The 21,082-nt window shown below is 44.4% G+C and overlaps 1 protein-coding gene across 3 annotated transcripts in view; it reads right to left on the bottom strand.

Annotated features, from left to right (window-relative positions):
- Positions 1 to 19,346, bottom strand: part of MCM9 (minichromosome maintenance 9 homologous recombination repair factor) — a 57,452-nt gene extending 38,106 nt beyond the window's left edge. Inside the window, exons 1-7 of one of the 3 annotated variants that reach the window (XR_006165579.1) lie at positions 18,926 to 19,346; positions 18,252 to 18,709; positions 14,035 to 14,348; positions 10,721 to 10,802; positions 9,611 to 9,811; positions 6,168 to 6,293; positions 4,796 to 4,915 (exon numbers count right to left, since the gene is read on the bottom strand). Coding sequence is in view for 2 of the 3 variants with exons in the window: in XM_042795823.1 (XP_042651757.1) it covers positions 4,796 to 4,915; positions 6,168 to 6,293; positions 9,611 to 9,811; positions 10,721 to 10,802; positions 14,035 to 14,348; positions 18,252 to 18,561 (1,153 nt within the window). In the remaining variant the exon portion in view is untranslated. The remainder of the gene's footprint in view (positions 1 to 4,795; positions 4,916 to 6,167; positions 6,294 to 9,610; positions 9,812 to 10,720; positions 10,803 to 14,034; positions 14,349 to 18,251; positions 18,710 to 18,925) is intronic. The other 2 variants (XM_042795823.1, XM_042795824.1) reach the window with 2 other exon arrangements.
- Between the last annotated feature and the right edge of the window lie 1,736 nt (positions 19,347 to 21,082).

Below are 21,082 nucleotides of genomic sequence, written 5' to 3'. Positions count from 1 at the left end.
GCCAGTTTTGCCATAAAACAAAGTAAGGTTAAGGGACCTGCACAGGAGATCTAGTTTTTAGGAATAAAATGGCAAGATGGACGTTGTCAGATCCCAATGGATGTGATCAACAAAACAGCAGCTATGTCTCCCGCAGCTAGCAAAAAGGAAACACAAGCTTTCCTAGGTGTTGTGGGTTTTTGGAGAAGGCACATCCCAAATTATAGTTTGACTGTAAGCTCTCTCTATCAAGTGACATGGTAGAAAAATAATTTTAATGAGGCCCTGAGCAACAACAAACGTTTGAGCAAATTAAACGTGAAATTGTTCAGGCAGTAGCCCTTGGGCCAGTCCAGGCAGGACAAGATGTAAAAAATGTGCTCTACACCACAGCTGGGGAGAATGGCCCTACCTGGAGTCTCTGGCAGAGAGCACCAGGGGAAATCTGAGGCCGACCCCTAAGGCTTTGAAGTCAGGGATACAGAACATCTGAAGCCTGCTATACCTCAACTGAAAAAGAGATATTGGCAGCATCTGAAGGGGTCTGAGCTGCTTTGGAAGCGGTTGGTACGGAAGCACAGCTCCGACTGCCAGTGCTGGGCTGGATGTTCACAAGGAGTGTCCCCTCTACACACCAGGCAACTGCTGCCATGTGGAGTAAGTGGGTTGCACTGATCACACAAGTGGGCTCGCATAGGAAACGGCTGTTGCCCAGGAATATTGGAAGTAACCACAGACTGGCCAAAAGGCAACGATTTTGGAATGTCAGCAGAGGAAGAGGTGATGTGTGCTGAAGAGGCCTCGCCATATAATAAACTACCACCTAACGAGAAGTGATATGCCCTGTTTACTGATGAGTCCTGTCGTACTGTAGGAAAACACTGAAGGTGGTTTTCATTCACGTGGAGTCCCGCATGACAAGTCGCAGAAGCTGCTGAAGGTGAATTGAGTCAGCTCGAAGAGGTGAGAGCCATCCAGCTGGCCTCTGCTGAGCGGGAAAGGTGGCTGGTGCTCTACCTCTGCACTGACTCATGGGTGGTGGCAAATGCCCCGTGGGGGAGGTTACAGCAATGGAAACAGAGCAGCTGGCAGCGCAGAGGCAAACTCATCTGGGCTCCTCAATTATGGCAAGATATTGCTGCTCGGGTAGAGAGCCTGGTTGTAAAAGTATGTTGTGAAGATCCTCAAGTACCCAAGAGTCGGGCCACTGAATAACATCAAAACAACCAACAGGTGGATCAAGCTGCTAAGATTAATGGGGCTTAAGTAGATCTGGACAGGCAACATAAGGGTGAAAAATTTATGGCTCGCTGGGCCCGTAACTCCTCAGGCCATCGAGGAAGGGATGTAACATACAGATGGGCTTGTGTTTGAGGGGTGGATTTAACCATGGACACTATTGCACAAGTTATCCATGAATGTGAAACATGCACTGCGATCAAGCAAGCCAAACGATTAAAACCTCCCTGGTATAGAAGATGATGGTTAAAATACAAATATGGGGACGCCTGGCAGATTGATTATATCATGATCCCACAAACCCAGCATGGCAAACACTATGTACCCACAACGGTGGAAGCAACCACCGGATGGCTGGAAACATAACCCCTGCCCCAGGCCACCTCCCAGAACACTGTTCTGGGCCTTGAGAAGAAAGTCTTGTGGCGACATGGCACCCCAGAAAGAACTAAGTCAGATAAAGGGACCCACTTCCGAAATAATCTCACAGACACCTGGGCCAAAGACCATGGCACTGAGTGGGTATATCACATCCCCCAATCATGCACCAACCTCTGGGAAAATGGAGCGGTACAACGGATTGCTAAAAACTACACTGAGAGCAATGGGTGGTGGAACTTTCAAACATTGGGACAGACATTTAGCAAAAGCCATCTCGTTAGTCAACACCAGGGGATCTGCCAATCAAGTTGGCCATGCCCAATCAAACCTCCCATGTGATGTAGATGGGGATAAAGTCCCTGTAGTGCCCATTAAAAATACGCTGGGGAAGGCAGTCTGGGTTATTCCTGTTTCGGGTAAAGGTAAACCCATTCGTGGGATTACTTCTGCCCTAGGACCTGGGTGCACTTGGTGGGTGATGCAGAAGGATGGGGAAATCTGATGTGTGGCTCAAGGGGCTTTGATTTTGGGTGAAAATAGCCAATGAATTGAATTGTATGATGTTAACTGCTAAATAATCCCATCACCGCCTATCATTATCACTATGGCTGATATGCATTACACTAATGGCATCATATTAAGAATCATCCAGAGTAATGAAAAAGGAACTTTGATGAAGTCAGGACTAGTTTCAGCAACTGGTGACCAGCAACTTCATCAAGATTGACATCTTCAACCCGCAGAGTGTGAGCACGGACTGGATCAGATACGCCAGCTATGAGCTCCAATGTAGCACACAACAGAGACTACCCAGCCACCATCCTCCTCCTGTGTCCAGTGACAACCCTTCCACCTACTGAGTGAACTCCAGTCTCATCCCTCCTGCCATCTGCCGTGACAGATGGAACCCAAAGTTAGGGACGGAATGAACTCACTGCACGTTTTGGAGGGACGACCCGTAGACTAAGAGATACTGTGTGTATATATCAAAAAACAGGAAAAATGATGGTGACTAATTAGGATGTATTGGAAAACATGGAACCTGAGCATAATGTAAATGGTATGGAATAAAGGGTGGGTACTGTCCTGCCTTCAGCTGGGATAGAGCTGATATTTTTTCCCTTCTTAGTAGCTAGAATAGTGCTAGTACTTATCCTAGTGCTACGATTCAGCATGGGATTTAATATAAGAATGTTGATGATACACTGACGGTTTTAGTTGTTGCTAAGAAATCAAGGCCTCTTCAACTCCCCATGTCCTGCCAGTGCAGATGTACACGAGAAGCTGTGAAGGAGCAGAGCCAAAGCAACTGTCCCAAATTGGCCAATGGAATATTCTATATCAGATAACATCATTTTAAGTATATAGATGAGGGCTGATTGGGAAGCTCGCTCTCACTTCTGGGATTGTGGTTTCAGAATTCTCTTCTCTCCTCTCCGGGATTGCTAGCCCAGAACGGGCTGGTCAGTGGTCAGCAGGTAGGGAGCAATCAGACTGTGCGTTACTCATTTTTATTTTCTATTATTACTATTATTATTATCATTATTATTTTATTTTATTCCAATTACTAAACTGTTTTTATCTCAACCTACAAGCTTCCTTACCCCTCCAATTCTCTCCCCCATTCCCTTGGGCAGGGGAGGGGGAGCAAGCGGGCGGTGTTTGGCTGCTGGCCAGCTTTAAACCACAACAACTTGTGATAAGGGTCCTAAAGAATTTTAAGGTGGATATTTGGTTCACCTGCTGTCATATCTTGGGGGAGGAAGGCGGAAAGAGGGAGAGGATTTTCAGAATATACGGAATATTTAAGTGAAATGTAGACGATCTATAGATCCAAGACGATGCTTTCACAAGATGGAACTCCATCTCTGTCCATCATTACAGCTGATTCTGCGGCACAAATACCACAGTAAGCTTGTAAACTGCAATACTGGTTTTCAGAGAAATGTCTTTGAACCTATCATGGCTGAGCTGGAAACCAGATCATATGTAAAATGAAGCACAGGAGGAAGATGTGGTGAAGAAGGCAACAGCAACATCAGAGGCCAAGAGCAGGTGATGCAGGGAGATTACTACTGACAAAAGTGGACAAGGTCACATTGAAATGCATGGCAAAATTTCACTCCAGGTCGCTGTCAGTCCCCTAGCAAAATTTAAATTATCCAGCCTGTTCTCAGTTCTTAACACAGAACAAAAGGTGGATAAAAGGTTATGCTGAGCCAAAATGTTCTCTTTGGCTCCTCTCCAGACCTATTTGTCAATAGGTCTGAATGGAAAACCAGAGGCATATGTGTTTCATAACAAGTCCCCTGAACACAAGAGTGTATATGTTCAACATCACGTTCCACTTCCACAGCTATGGAATGCCCAGTATACACACGTACACATAGCTACAGAACTGGGAAAGATCTATTCTCTGGTATTCCCACATATAAACAATGCTGTTTCCCAGACACAAAATGAAGAGCAGCACTACCTGAGAGACATTCAAGTTACACATTCTAGCCAAGACACTGAAGTTTGTCCCTATTATTTTGTGATTTTGAGTGTACTAGTAATATAGTCATTTACTCGCCTAAAGTAATTTGCAGAGGTATTCTGGCCCTGCACATTGTCCCAAGAAGAGTTTGTAGAGCTACCTGGCATTCAAAGCCAGCTGGGACATACCTAAATTTAACAACAAAAAGAAAAAAAAAAAAGCTTGCTCTCTGAAACCATCTTGAAACCATCTTTATGAGTCAGAAGTAATTCCTCAGCACAGGGGTGAATTTGCAGGAAGTAAGCAGAAATCAAACCGGCACCCAGTCAGAATATATAAAAGAACAGAAGACGGGAGAGTATCTGTTCAGGAGAAACCAAATGATGCTAGCCCATCACACAGTGTGAGCTCTGGAAGGATGTCATATTTGTCATAGCTGGGAAGAACACTAAAAATACAGGTCCAGATCATCCTTTGCTAGCAAAGCAGTGAGAGGCTTGTAAGGTTCCCGGTTAGAAGTTCATCACACTGCTCCACTGATACAGAAGGGGCAGGGCTGCCCTTCTGCAGAGAGTCGTGTCAAACCTCAAATGCCTCCAGAGCAGTTCTTTCCTTCCACTGTGCTCATACAACCCAAGCACATACGTTCATGTATGTAGAAGGCCTCTATATAAGCACACTCGAGTGAAAAATTGTTCCAGTTGAAGAAGCACGTACCTGCACTTGTAGATCCAATCCCTGCAGTAAGCACAGAGCGTGGCATAATCTTTACTGCATACTTGAGAAACTGAGATTTCCCTGTACCTGGGTCTCCAACCAACAAAAGATGCGATTCACCTTGGGGGAAAACGTGGATGTAGGGGTAGATGGTTCATATACAGCAAAAGATACACACAAAACGCTCAGAATCAAATAACACTTCTCATTATTCACCTAACTTTCAGCACTACGTATACATTACAATCTGTAATTCTGTTTAAGACTGCACTATTTATTGGGTGTGATAAATATATTGTTTAAGAAAAGCAACTAGTCATATTGCTGCACCCAAGCCAAATATTTAAAATGAAATATTTTTAAAGTATTAGCAGGTATTTGACATACTTCCCGTAATGTCAGTTCTTACATTTTAGAATACTTATTTCTCAGACAACTCACTCTTGAACACGAAACAAAAGGATACTAGGGTTTAGTTATCATTCCATTATTCAGTTACTTAAATTATTGCCAAAAAGATTAATAAAATCAGCAGGTTGTTTTTCTTAACTAATTCTGTTACATTGCTAATAGTTACACAACTTAGTAATTTCAAAACAATGAAATTATATAAGTAAATAATTTGGCTACTACAATCTCACTGAAGTGCTCTTAAATGATTTCATTGTCTTCTACAAAATATTAGTACAACCTCAATTCAAATATAAAGTCTATAACTTTATTTAGCTGCTGGAGCATTAAAATATCCTGTATTTGTATGTACACACATATTATTTTAGAATTATTATGACCTACATAGATTATGACCTGCATACCACCTGGCACATGGCATATTTGCCATCTAATAACAACAGAAGGAGAATCAGCAGGCAGATAACTTACAGTAACAGAACTAAGTGAGATGTGCTGACAATCACAGATGGAAAAGTCTGGCATTAGGAAGTAAAATGAATCCCTTCATTTTTCCTTTCAATGTACTACAGTGATCCACATTAAGGAAACATTAATATTCCACCCTTTGATGCCAAATACTGCTGGGAATATTCTACTAGAAATCATTTCAAAACGTCACTTATACAATAAAAAGTGAGTTTATGTTTTATCTAAAACAACTGCCTTGAATATTCTACTTAACGGAATTCTGAATGCCTGCTTTTACTGGGTTTTATTTGGGAAAAATTAAAATGGAAAGAGGAAGTCTAGGCACCCACTTTATTTGTCTGAGATTCTGGAAGAATACTGAAAAATTGCTCTCACTCAAGAAAATGGGATGACTATGCTTCTGAACCCTTACCGCTTTGATTTTGGAGGGGGAAGGGATGTGGGTGAGGACAGGGATGGAAACAACTGTTAGAAAGGATGTAACACTAACCTCTGACTCGAGTTCCAGCAGCATCAGTCCTCTGTACACCACCAGCGAGCACCATGGCTACAGCCAGCTTCACCAGGTACAATCCAAAAACTTGAGGACAAAAACTAGCCAAAATTTCATTCCTCCCTAGAATAGGAGCAAAAATCAACACTCAGCACTGTCCTGAGAGTAAAACTTAGTTTCCCATGGACTCCTATATACCCTTATAGTCCTGTGCACACTGACAGATAATTGTTCTATGTCCCCAGTCCTGTGTACATTCACTAATAATTTGGGTCTGCTTCCTGAACAAGAGGAATGGGGCAGGGAGGAGATTTTTTTTTTTTTTAAATTTGATTTTTTTAAATGGGACCCAAAGCAGTTGTTTGATCCAAGCACCCTTCATTATAAAGAAGTTAAGTCTTCCACTGTCAGAAGCAGCAAAGCCAAACTTATTGCAATTTAAGGAATGTATGGTCTAGATATCATGAGAAAAGGCACTAATAAAGGCCATCATGCAAATTCTTTCGTTTCACAGATGAAAGCAGAGGGGCTATGAAGACTAAAACCTAAAGGTTTCCAGACTTCAAAATACCCCCTTGAAAACTGTTGCACTGTACATTTGTGCTGGGTTTCTGTGGTGTGGTTTTGGGTAGTGGGAGAGGGGGTTACAGCAGTGTCCCCTGTGAGAAGCTTCTGGAAAGCTCCCCCAGCTCCAAATCAGACCCGCCTCTGGCCAGGGCCGAGACAATTAGTGACGGTGGCTGTGCCTCTGCGAGAAAGTATTTAAAAAGGGGAACCTGAGAGGGGGCAGGGACTCGTGAAAAGGAATTGGGAGAAGGATGGACACTGTGGTCAGTGGAAGGAAGGAGGAGGCTGTGGGAGAGGTGCGGCCGGAGCAGAGACCCCTGTGCCCCATGGCGAGGCGGCAGGGCCCCCCCCCTGCCACCCCTGGAGGGCTGCGGCGGAGCAGAGGCCGACCTGAAGCCTGAGGAGAAAGCCGCTCAAGGACGGGTGTCTGTGCTTAAAGGAGGCCGGGACTCTGAGGGGAGAAGCGGCCCCCGCTGTTGTGGTTCGGCGCTGGGAGAACGGCAACGCGCGGGGGGGACCCACGCTGGAGTAGCTTGGGAACGGCCGCGGCCCGTGGGGAGGACTCGCTGTGGAGAAGGTTCCTGGAGGGCTGTCTGCAGTGAGAGGGGAGCCCCGGGGAGCAGGGGGGGATGTGTGGCGGTCACCCCCTGTCCCGAGAGATCAGGAGCAGAGCTGAGCCTGGGGAGAAAGGGAGGGATGGGGGGAGGTGGTTTTTGGATATGGTGGCTCTTCTCACTGTCCTACCTTGTCTGTTAAGTGTTGTCTTTGTTAGTGTTTGACTTAAAGTGATGTGCTTTTTTTTTCTTCCCCTAAGGAGTCTGTCTTTTGCCAGTGACTGTAATGGGTGAGCCACTCCTTCCTCTCCTTATCTGGATTCCGGAGCCTTTTACTTTATTTTCTCCTTCCTGTTCCTGAGGGGGTAAGGCGTGAGTGAATGCTGCGTGGTGCTCAGTTGCCCTCTAGGCTCAAACCACGACAACGTTTAAGAAAACTAAGAAAACACCCAACACGAAGTATTTTGCCCTAAACCTGTGCACCCATAGCATGGCTCATTTTCTCATCATTGTCCTGAACCTCCTTCTCCTTTGATCCTCTCCTCCCTACCATAGTCTCTTTCCAGCAACAGGATATTTCAATTGCTATGATAATGTTGTTGGCTTGGAAGGTGTGTAACAGAGTGAATTCTGTCCTTTGAGATTCTGATACTAACAGCACATAAGGGACCACAGGTTTAATGCCATACATTACTCCTATTGTTAGGGAATAAACCGGAATGACCAATTTCAAGTTCTTAATGTTTTAAATTCAGATGCAAGTACATGGTACTGGCAAAATATGTAGGCATCTAATAGATGACTTGAGGCATATGTGTTTCTTGTGGAGGCCTTCTGAGGGAATTAACACATCTTTGTCCAAAAAAGGAAATTTTAAAAACTTTGGTCAGTCATACCATAACTCAAGGGTTAACTTCACAGTTGCCACTGTTTTATTTCAGATTCATTTGCCTTGCAGTGCTGAGCAGTTCAGCAGTTCCGCTTCTTGACAGACAGCATCCAGAAAAAACAGTCACCTACATAAATTCTCTCTGAGGCCTGTGATGGTAGACTTTCCCAGGACACCTAATACATGGCATCAGGAATTGACTGACATAAAATGCAGTAGTAACTACCATTATCTCCCAAAAGAGCCGTCTCAAATTCAGACAAACAGCCTGAAACAGGCATCTTAGTCAGTCTGGGTCCTTCTAATTTCCACCCCAATTTTCTTGTAGCCACTTCATATTAATTTATTTATTCTGAATGGGTAATATTGCATAAAACCACATTGCTCCCTGCAGGCTTTCAAAAATAGTCCCAAGAATGAAAGATTAAATGGGACCTTCAAAAAGGATCCTGAATGACTTTGTGAGCAGTTCTATCCAGAGTGATAAGAAATGTTCTCATTCCAAACAGCAGGAGTCTAGCAATTAAACTGCTTTCCAGGAAGCGCAGTTCTGAAGAATCTTTGCCATTGACAAGATCTCCAATTTCTTATGCGAGCATGCTGATTTTTCAGCTGACGTGGGCAACATTCCCACCTGCTTTTCCTCCTGTTTGTCTTTTAAGAAGGAAGACTAAGCACTTTTCAGGGCTTTTAAAGACAGTGTTAGCCTGAGACAGTTCAGTGACAGAGGTCCTAAAGAGTCCCTAGAGCTTCCCCGTGGTTCAGGAGGAGGCACTCAGATTATAAGGAGGGACAGAGTTTCAGACACAACTCCTGATAATTCCAAGGTGGCTGACTGCAGGCCACAGTAAGTTCAGTAGCCAGTGTACTGAACACTCTGACTATTCTGGAAGCCACTGTGAACTGGAAGACTCTCTCCAAATTTGACAGGAGGCTCCACAGCACCAAATCAAGGTTAAAGATGAGCTATGCTAAGATCTGTGGTAAAGATTCACAGCTTAATTTGGGATGCAGAGACACTGAGTCAGATCTCTCAGGCCGGAGTCAAGAGCTACGCTGACTAAAAGCAGATCTGGTCCGCACTATTTCTTCTAAGAGGTATGCTTTTTCTTTATTGGTTATAAAATACTTTTATTTTTTTTCCCCTCATACTTATATTATTTCTCATTTCTGGTTAATAAACGTTCCACAAAGCACTTGACTAGAAAGCTTAAAAGAAGGGAGATCAATGTAGTATGTTTGGTACTTTTTTCCCCCAGTAATATTAAAGTAAGAATTTCATATTCCTGTACTAGAAAAAAATGTACTTTTGGAGGAATGGATGCTGGGATAGGATAACGAGGAAAAAATGTGTTCAGTCATTGTATTTTCACTCCTGATTTCATCTATATCCGAACATGTGCACTACTCAAAAGCTTTCAACTACTAACCTGCTAAGGGATCATTCCTATGCTTTTCCCAGAAGTCTTCAAATTCCTTGCGGACTTCTTCATCAATTACAGTCCCTGCTAGCTGCTCGTTGTTTACTTTAACATAGTTGGCTTTCAAAACAAGCTCCAAGTCACAGCGTGCATCCTCGTGGAAAGGTTTCCACCTCTGCATTACCACTCCATACACTGTGATGTCATCTCCTGGAGGTAACAATAAAAATTAATAAAATAGCACCTGACTTGAAATACGCAGATGTGTCAGTTAGCTGTAATGCATAATAATGCAACTGAAATCCTGTGTTACAGTGAATAAGGTTAAAAAAACCCCATCAACGAACAGCAAGCCTCCTGTAGTTACTGGAAGTCTAAAACAAACTTTAGGTTGATTTCTGATGTCAGGAAGTTGCTATGTCTTTCTATTTCTGTTTAAGGTAAGTGAATTCTTGAAAGTATACCTCTGCATGTTTCCTCTTTTAGGAAAGAGGAATTCACAGTGAACTGCAGAAGGTCTTCTTTCAATTAGATTTGCTATATAAAAAAAATTGTGATGAATTCCAGAATCACTTGTTAACATTCTGGCCACAGTGTTCTTGTGAGAAAGTACAACCAGAAATTAATTTATTGTGGGGACGTGAGTATCTGAGAATTTTTAGTCCATTCTTCATACCTCCTCCTGCCAACTGGCTTCCTTTTTGCACGTCAAGTAGCTTTTTCCACTTGCAGCAGTCCTTAGATTGGAGGTCAGGTTACCTAGATCTCTGAACCTACAGAGGGGCACCACATGCTGTGTAATGGTGTGGACCAATTTCCTCAAGAGGTTGGGTGTCCACACACTAACAAGACTTAATATATTTTCTGTATGTCACAACACATTACTTATTGAAACCGATCTGTCAAACACTCAAGATGTAACATGGAGATGTATGACATTTTCTAGAATAGTCTTCAACTGCCATGCTAACGTCCAAGCTGAAACACCAGCGTGACAGATGAACATCTCTCATTCAACAAGCCCACAGCACTGACAGCCTACTTGGCAAAGACTCGTCTCAAATAGAAAAATAAAAATGCTTATGGGGCAAACATATGTGATATATGCTGTATCCTCACCAGACTTGCAACTGTCCACTAAGTCATCTTCCAGAACAACCACCATGCAACGAGGGATGCTTCCAACAGACAGTCTTTGAACCTAGGAGACAGGAAGGAAAAGCACTTCATTAGAACAGCACCTTCCAAAAGCCATTTATAGCTGCTCTGGCTTAAGGACCTACATTCCTTTCCTGGAACTGAGGTCAGTCCTTGCTTTTTCTCACAAAACTTACACAGTAAGCATGCTACTGCTGCCATGAACTTCAAAATAGAAGTTTAATGCTGATATTAATAGAAACGGGATTGGGTATTAAATTAGCTGAAGGTGCTCAATCCTGAGAGCTGCTGTGTATTTCAGTATCTTGCTGAAGAAAGCTCACTAAAAGAGGCCATTCGAAAGAGCTGATTTTTTTTTTTTTTTTTAATAATAATTTGAGATATTTTTAGACACTTCTTCAATATGCAAAGTTTACTTTGGGTACTGAAGCATGTCCATGGCTTAGATAACCTTTCACTGAAGTATATACTGAAAGTTTATCCTCTATATTTTTCTGGTATTTAACCATAATTTGACAGGTTGAGGTATAAGTTTACACCTAGATGTCAAGGATTAAATCAACAGAAATAAAAAAAAAAACAAATCACACACAAGCAGACGAATGTATATTGACAAATGTGCCGGTAAGTCCTGTAATTCTTTTTCTTTTCTCCAGGGCAAAGTCTATGCAATCTTGTCAGTCTATTTCCAGCCAGAAATCCTTCCATTTACACTTAAAGCTTGCAATAGCTTTTAGAATATCCACTGCACAAGACCAACAATCAGAAGTACCTTTTCATTCTGCAGCACAGATCGTACATGCTAGAATTCTAGACTTATTCACTCTCTAGTGCCTAGGAAGTTTAATTCACCCTTGTGCATTATCTAAAAGGCCACAGGCAGTTCACATCACTGTCAACACTAGTGGCACATGCACAGTTACTTGCAGAGCTCAGTAGAAAACAGGAGTGAAATTCATTCTCGGTTTAACTTTACTGTGCTTAATAAGCTCATGCTGCTGAAAATCCTTCCCATCACAGAGATCTGTGTCAAACAGTAAAACAAAAAGTTACAGAAATTGTATGTCAGAAACAATCATTATATGAACATGCAACACAGGGCTTATTTCCTATAAATAGCTTTATTCCCTTACTTTTTTTGCTATTCTGAATTTCTAAGAGTTTCATTTTTAATTTCCCACATTTCTGTTTTCATACACCTTGCATGTAGATTCGCACCACTATCCTAATTTATAAAATCAAAACCCTGAAACAACCGAAGCTATCTTAGAAAAGATTTATAAAAAATACACTATACGTATAAATAAACACAGAAACATTGCCTGCAATATACCCTATTTATTCTCAATTTTCATCCAGCGTAAATTTTCCTGTGACAGTTGTCTTAGTTATGCGCTACTGTAAAAAGAGGCCTGATTGTTTTTTACTCCTTCAGCTTAGCTGTACTTCCACTCAGGGCTTCAAAAAAACAAACGTGGATTCTGTAAGGATCACATATTCAATTATTGTTGAATTCAGTATTGGCTGAAGGGATTAGACTATTGCAAACACGGTGTACCAAGCAACTGACGCCATCTACCTGGACTTGTGCAAAGCATTTGACACTGTCCCACACAACGTCCTTGTCTCTAAATTGGAGAGAAATGGATTTGGTGGACGGACCGCTCACTCGCTGGATAAGGAATCAGCTCAATGGTCACACTCAAAGGGTTGCAGACATCAAGCTGTTGCCTGAGTGGAAACTGGTGACGAGTGGGGTTCCTCAGGGGTCAGTGTTGGGACCAGTGCTTTTTAACATATTTGTCAGCAACACAGACAGTGGGTCTGAGTGCACCCTCAGCAAGTTTATTGACACCACCGAGCTGTGCGGTGCAATTCACACGCTGGAGGGCAGGGATGCCATCCCTGGGGACCTTCACAGGCTGGAGAGGTGGGTCTGTGCAAACCTCGTGAAGTTCAACAAGGCCAAGGGCAAGGTCCTGCACATGGGTCGGGGCAATCCCAAGCACAAATCCAGGCTGGGTGGTGAGGGGGCTGAGAGCAGCCCTGCGGAGAGGGACTTGGGGGTGTTGGTTGACAAGAAGCTCATGACCCAGCCATATGCATTCACAGCCCAGAAAGCCAACCGTAACCCGGGCTGCATCAAGAGCAGGGTGGGCAGCAGGGCCAGGGAGGGGATTCTCCCCCTCTGCTCCGCTCTGGTGAGACCCCCCCCCGCAGTCCTGTGTCCAGCTCTGGGGCCCCCAACATGAGAAGGACACGGACCTGCTCGAGTGGGTCCAGAGGAGGCCGGGAAGATGATGATGGGGCTGGAGCACCTCCCTGATGAGGCCAGGCTGAGAGAGTTGGGGTTGTTCAGCCTGGAGAGGAGAAGGCTCCGGGAAGACCTTATAGCAGCCTGCCAGGACTGAAAGGGAGCTGACAGGGAAAATGGAGAGGGACTCTTTTGAGGAGTGTAGTGACAGGACAAGGGGTACTGGTTTTAAACTGGAAGAAGGTAGATTAAATTAGATAGAAGGAAGAAAATCTTTACTGTGAGGGTGGTGTGACACTGGCCCAGGGTGCCCAGAGCAGCTGTGGCTGCCCCCTCCCTGGAAGGGTTCAAGGCCAGGTTGGACGGGGCTGGGAGCCCCCTGGGCTGGGGGAAGGGGGCCCTGCCCGGGGCAGGGGGGTTGGAACTAGATGATCTTTAAGGTCCCTTCCAACCCAAACCGTTCTGTGATTCTGTGATTAACAATACTGCACTGCTAGAGCTGGCCTTGGCCACCACTGGGCTAGCTTTAGTCCTTAGAAGCAATGTTGAACATCAGCATCACGTACAGTAAGCACTCAGAGAAACAATACACACTTGTAAAGATTCAAGATGGAAATTTCATCTGTGCACTGACCCTGAGTTTTTTTGTACAATATTGAATGGTGTCACCTAATAATGGAACTCTAGTTAACATGTGCCTAAAGTTTTAACTCTTTGACTGGAAATCTCTGACCAACAGGCTGTCTGGCTTCATTTAGTCTCCTCAGGCATTTGTTTTAAACAACAGTAGAATCTGTAAGACTTTTCCATTTATCCTAGCAGATAAAACTTATCAATGAAACCAGGATATACTTAATTCTGATATTAGTATAAATGGTCTCACTAAAATTAGCAGAGTTACCTTATTCCAGCAGGAAATTAAGCCCCCCAAATGTATTCTTTATTAAGTTACTTATTTTTGTACTTGAGACATACATACTTTAACATCTTCCCCTTTTCCTCCATAATTTTTTTTTTTTACCTGTTCCTGAATTTTGATTTCTTGATAGTCTCTGCAGCAGGTAGAGGAGGTTGTTCCAGACAGACACGTGAACTTGGTTGAGTTGCAGCCTTCTTCATTAAGACAGGCTGATGGACGACAGAATGTGTAGTACTGTTCAAAGTCAGCCTTGACGACAAACACATGCTTGCACTTATTGCAGATATAACTCCGTTCAAACTCCAAAACTTTCACCAAACTTGTGCGTATGACAGTTCCAGTAACAGACAAAAAGTGACCCACATCCCTGGTTTTAGGAATGTGCTCTCGAGTCAGCTCTGGGCAAACAGGCAAACCTGTTAAACAAAAATATGTGCAGCATAAGGCAATGCATATAAAACCTGGAGTTACAGTGCAGTTAAACAGAAAGACTAGAAAAAATGCCAGACATTAACTGTAGCCACTGTTATTACTGTTTCATAAATGTGATTCTACAATTCATCTGTTGTACCATAAATCTGATTCACTGGCCTCAGATAGTGAAAATCATCAGACACTGAGTACTAAGAGAAAATGTTGCCATTTCACTCTCCTACTCTTGCCAAGGGCTGAATAGTCATGAACAGTTTCCATTCATGGAAATAGATCCCGATGTTCTCAGATCTATTTATTAATTTAAATGATCTTTTGGCAATGCCATTTATTCTACAACTGGTTTAGCTGAATTACAAAATTTTAGTTATGCTACTTGATTGTGGTTTAGTGTTATTCCTACAGTTAAACAAGCGTAACTCTTAATCTTGTGTGAATTCTCAAGTCTAAGCAAATATAAAATTCAGTCTGTGAACATTTGATCTTAAACCCACATTGCACACCAGTAAACCTCAAGCGCAAGGAAGATGGCCTAAAAAGAATATAAAGGGGTTATGAACACAACCAAAGAAAATGCATTTGTACGTGCAAATGAACAGCGACAGAACATTTGCGCGGTACTTGCTCTCCTTTAATTCCACCCCAACAGCCAGTTCTGCCGGGCGGTGATCCCGCTCCAACGCTCGTGCGTGTGGCCATCACTTCACACCGCAGCGGCTGAAATCCTCGGGAAGATTAATCTACCTCAACAGCCTACAAAGCCTTTATAAAAATTAATCATCTTGGAAATGCACACCTGAGGACAGAATCAGAATACTGCCGCTTCAGAAGTTAGCATATGAACTACAAGGTAATAACAATTATCAACTTAAAAAGAAATTACCGTCTCTTAAAATAATTTCTTAGCTTTACTTCCAAAGTAGAGCTAGGAAACAGAGAAGTAAAATAATACATATGTTGGAAAATTATGTTTCTAATGGGACCAAAACTATTTGTGCATCTAGGTCAAATCTTCTTAGTAGCTTTGGTTGCTGAAACATTCTGTTTTGATGCTTTTAAACAAAGTGTTTGACTTTTTGTTTTTAAAGAAAATATTTTTAAATATTAAGCAAATTTTAAAAGGTAAAAGAATAAAATAAAAAAAGTAAGTAAAGTAGAAAGGAAGTAAATAATCTGGAAATAAAATAAGGTATTATGTAGAACTGCCAACAAATTTTTTTGGTTGACTATAATAAAACTATTTACATATATTGAAAATTCTGTTTCTCATGAGTTTGCATTTCTAATTCAGTTCAGGCAAAATAAAAGATAAAATACATTATTTTTCCAACTGTTCTGGCATCTTTGTTTCCCAACTCTGTACCGGTGCAGCAAAACAACCTTTTCAAAATACAACACATCTTACACTAGAGAGAGCTGCAGCACCATTGTCAGGATATATATGATATTATCATCTCTGTGAATACTGAAGAGACAAGAGTCTGGATGGGGAAAAAAAGAGCTTTCATTGTGGTATTAGACTGCTTGACAAACTCTTTCACTGAGTGCGTGCCTCCTTCAATCAGCTTTACTGTATTAGTAATAATGTGTAAAACTGAAGTATGAGAAGCAGCTCGGCCATCGGTAACAGACAAAGCAGTGCTCAGGCTAACGGTAAGTAAGGAAAAATCCTTTAATGGATTTGTAGCAAAAAGGAGAAGTTATACAATTAAATTCCTACACTGTTAAAATTCAGATAAAGAACTTCATCTTCTACTTTCTTCAGTGAACCCAGGGTAATCGCCCATTATCAATCCCTACATATTCACACGCCCCGAATCCTTCTCTAGATGCCCTGTCCGTACCGGTACGAGAGTGCCAAGACTCCTTTCTTACACCTAGCGTAAGCAAACCCACCGTTCCTCACTTCGGTCCAGCCCCGAGACGCAGATCCCCCCGGCCCCACGCCAGGCAGCCAGTCGCCTGCCGCTCCCAGAGGAGAGCGCACCAGCCTCCCCTCACCCCCGTTCCACGCGGGAAAGGGAAGCGGCACTCCGAGATGAGAATCCTGAAGGCAATCGGAACCCACCATCCACTTAAAAGGTAACAGTATCACGGGAAAATCTGGGTGGAAAAAAAGCCTGCAGATCACTGGCTTTTCTGCTTATTGTTTTTTTTGTTTCTTCAGTAGCCACCCTTTCGGTGCTACAGAACATAAACCAAACTACGTGGATAGATGTTCTTGTGAGCCAGCTGGACCACACAAGGATAACCACCCCCTGCTCGTCATCAATTTCCCTCCAGTTTAGCGATGGAGTAATTAGTGAGTATGACGACTTATTTCTTCCATCAACGATCAACCAGACTTGCTTTTAGCAGTCAGTAAAATTATTTGATTTAACATGGCTAAGTTTGCCTGACGTTGATTAGGGAATATTCAGACAAAATATCGCTGTAGGAAGAATGGTCAGCTGCAGCAACAGACTGATAATAGGAGCAGGAATGTCTTAAAGATGCAGCTACTCATGTGGCAAACGTCTGCCCCTTGCTTTATGCCTCCCAATACTTCCTGGTAGCTCATAAAATAATTATACATGCAGTAAAAATAACCCTGTTCTCGCGCTGAAGCTGCGATTGATGCAGATGCATCGGGGGAAATTCATCCTAAAACACTGGGGGAAAAGTTTTAATTCATTCCTACTTTTACAGGTACAAGGAGATGCCAGACATTTCAAATTTTAGTAAAACAGAGGCTCTCCTTTTACACCACATACTCAGCAGTTGTATACAAACTCTGTAACATCTAAACAGGTTGCAAGCCATTTGTTTGCCTTTTTTTTTTTTTCCCTAAAAACTTTGACCAAATAGCATTATGAGAGTCACAGGCTAATTATATTTCTGATGTATGTGTTCTGATTATGACATTTTTTTATGAAATTTACCGGCGCGAAACACAGGACTATTTCAGAGCTGTGATTCATCCAAGTTCCAGCTGCTGAAAGGCTAACGATCATAAACCACTCCAGCCCAGGGCAGGGGAGGGAAACACAGCTCAGCAGCTCTTGGCGTGGCAGACTAGACAGCTCCAAATAGTTAGAATCAGAAATGACTACAAGGGACTGTGCCACCGCTGACCCCAGCTCCCCACGATAGGCAAGATAGGCATTTTAACCCCAGAACTTGTGCTCCACACTTACCATACCTCAAAGCTACTAAAAACTTCCTAGTAAGAAGGAATAATGGCATATTAACTTGTAGTGAAAAAAAGGACAAAATCCTCACTAAGGATCTTGCTTTCCAACAGTACCTTCAAATTTTCTGAGCAGTAATTTTATAACAGTTAAGCATGAAATGTGACAATTTCATATTAAATTGTTAGAAGACAACTCAAAATTTGGACTTCGCCTCTTCTGGGAAATAACATGAGACCACGGGCCAGCTGACACAGTAAGGAAGTCAACCTGCAAGAAAATCTGTGAACTACACATCTTCCCTGAGACCTTTTTTTTTTTTTTTTTTCCTTTCTTTAAACCTTCTGGCTAACAAGAGTAATAATGGGAGACCAACCATTGACTTGAGGAGTCTTTTTTTCTCACTGAAAGGCTTTGGTGCATGTCCTGACCCAGCAACAAACACCAGCCATCACACGCACACCACGAGGGATGGCCACAGCTTTTTTTTCCCCGCATTGGTCTACACAATTTCATATATTTGCACACGTTTGGTTTTTTTTTTTTTTTTTCTGTTGAATAACCACCGGCCATTCCGTACCGCTTCAAGCACCGAAACTGCAAGAATTAAACACGCTCCTTCCCGTGACGGTTTGTTACAGAGCAAGGAAATCCGACAACGCCGACCGGGAGATGCCCCCCGGGGTGCCTCGCTGCCTCCCCCACCCCACCACTCACCTGAGACCCTGGCGTGGAGGTTCTGCTTCACGCTGAGCTGCGCGGGGGCCGCGGCGGCCTGCAGCGCTGCCAGGGCAGCCCGGCGCAGCGCGTTGTCGAAAACCGGCAGGACCTCGCTGGGGAAGGCGTTGAAATACTCCCCGATCTCCATGTTGGCCTCGAAGAGCGTCAAGGCGTCGACGACGACCGGATAGTGCGCCTCGTCGTCAGCCTCCCTCAGGATGCCCAGGATGTCGTCCCTGTGGTGCTCCAGCACGTAGGACTCGAACACCTGCCCGATGAGCTTCACCTGCTCCGCGCTCAGCACCATGTTGTGTCGGCGGGCGGGAAGGCGAGGCGACGCCGTTACCGGGAGAGGCTTTTCGGTAAGGCCAGGCGCCGGTCGGGAAATCTTCCTTTTTTTATTCGGAGAAGCCCACGGCGGGGCCGAGCGAGACTCAGGGCGCGGCTAAACCAGGCTGGGGCAAGCGGCGACCTCGTTACAACACGCCCCGGCCCGCCGCGCGCCGCCACACGTCGCCCCCTCCCCCCCGCACAGGCGTCTCCCGCCAACCAAAGGCCCCGCCCCGCCCCGCTCTGGCCAACCAATCAGCTCCGCCTCGCCCCGGCCCGGCCAGCCAATCAGCCCCGCCCCGCCTCGGTCAGTCACTCTCGCCCCGCCTCCCGCTGCTCACCCTCACGGCGCCGCGCCGCCCTCCTCACGCCCGCTCGCCGGGGCAGCGGGCGCCGCTCGCCTCTCCTCTCGCCTCCGGTAGTGCCGGAACGTGAAGCCGCTCGGCGGCAGCGGAGGAGAAGGAGGAGGAGCGGCAGCTTGTCCCGCCCCGGGCGGGGGGCTGCCCACAGCGCGGAGCCAGGCCTCCCGCCCAGCACGGCCAGTTTTGAACGCGGCGGCCCCGTCCCCGGGAGGCGGAGGCTGAGGCCGCGGGCGCTGCGCGGCCGCCCCGCTCCCGCTCGGTACCTGCAGCGCGGGCCGCCTCCGGCCGCGATCCGCGGCTCCTTTCCCGCCCTCCCTCACCCGGCAGGAGAAGCGCGTCCGTCCCCGCCTCCTCCGGGCCCGGCGGCCGCCGAGCGGGGCGGGGAGCGGCCGCGGGGCCGGACCCGGGCGGGGTAGCGGAGCGCTTCCCCTGGGCGGCCGCGGCGGGAGGGCCGGGCCCTCCCCCGGGGGACGGGCGGGGGGGCGGGGGGCCCGACTGCCCCGCAGAGCCGCGCAGCGCCATACACACACACACACACACACCCCCCTTGGCTTTACAAATCCCATGAAATCTGGGTTTGGGCTCTTTAAAGCGAGCTGCCCAACCAAACAGTCAATTCTTCCCTCTTCTATGAGAAGCCACCTCATAGCAAAGGCTGAGGCGTTTGGGGCATTTTATTTTTAATATAGCCAGAAAATAGGGTTGGTTTGCTGGAGACTGAAGCTTTTGCTTTTGCTCGGATTTTTTGCCCGGTCTGTTTTGATTAGTTTCATATCTGTATGCTCTTTTCTCTGAGTGTATATTACAACCCAGAGACATGCTTTACCTATTTGAAATATTTTATCTTTTAAATAGTTTATTCTGTTTCAAATTGAGTTCCGGGCAGAAGGAGCAAAATTGGATCCTAGCTCTCCAGCAGTACCCCTGCTTCTTTCATCTTCACATACTTGGCACTGTGTGTGTGCTCCAACAGGTGCTGTGCCAGCATGTGTGAGTTCTGCCCCCACTGAGTTCGGTGTAGGTAAACTCTTTTCTGAATTACTACATTTATTTTCAATAATGCCTTTGTATATCTTTTCTTACATATGCATTCAAGTCTTGCGATGTCGTAGAGAATAACTTAATGTCCTCTTAGCTTCAGAGTGTTTGAAGGATTTTAAAACTTTGAGCTCCTTGTTCCCAGGTCCTTGCATTGTTGTCTTGTATTAATGATGAATTATTGATAGGCAGTCAAAACAAAAATTACATGCCCATGTAAGATCTTAGCTCAACAGTGTGCCATACTATCACCAAGGTATTGGAACTGTGCCAGTAGTTCTATAAGAAAAAGGTAACAGAAGAATTGTAGAAAATCTGTATTAAAATACAGATTTTAGAGTTAGTGGAGGGGAAAAATCAATGGTTTTCAAACAAAAGATATCCTTTAGATCCCTTATTTTCAAGTTATGATGTATGGCTTCAATATGTAAAGTAATGCCTTGCCCGCCTTAATTAAACTAAGATAATTAATTTGAATGTCTAACGTTTTTTTTCTCACGGTCATATTTAAATATGTGGTCTTAGTGAATGAGAAAGCTCCACTGATTGCTTCGTCTCAGTTAACTATATTGACTGTGTCGCCATCCACGAGTTGATCTGAGGAACGTTTGGCCAGCAGAGAAGGGAAAGGTCTTGGAATATTTTGGCAACAGCTTCTGGTGGAACTGTGGGCGCTTTATATCACAAATCCCGTTTCTCTGAATTGCTCCTCCATAAGCTGTTGGAAGAGGATTCCTGCATATGACTCCTGTCAGGTAAAACAGCAGATAGAACTTCAGTTATCTATCTTGCGTTGTTTGCAAATATAAAATTCTTGAGAGTATTTGTAGGTGTTGCTGAAATCCTCACCTGAAGGAAACGGTGTATACAACAGAAGTCTAAGATTGCTTCAGGGCGGTTATAAAGAGGAAAAATTTTTAACCCCTAGATATGTCTCTAGAAGCAAACAAGATTTTGTTTTATAAAATGGTCTTACTCTAACCAGCTGCATGGATACGGCTGCAAAAGCACTGCTGAGATATGCACCTAATATATAAATAGATCGCTGTGAAAAGTCAAAACTATTCCTGGTGGAGATTTATCCTGGGTGGGGAGTCA

The sequence above is a fragment of the Tyto alba genome, unplaced genomic scaffold (genome assembly GCF_018691265.1).
Source record: "Tyto alba isolate M040663 unplaced genomic scaffold, T.alba_DEE_v4.0 Super-Scaffold_22, whole genome shotgun sequence".
Taxonomy (NCBI): Eukaryota; Metazoa; Chordata; class Aves; order Strigiformes; family Tytonidae; genus Tyto; species Tyto alba.
The sequence above is the reverse complement of the archived record's forward strand: the minus strand, read 5'-3'. Positions and strand labels throughout refer to the sequence as shown.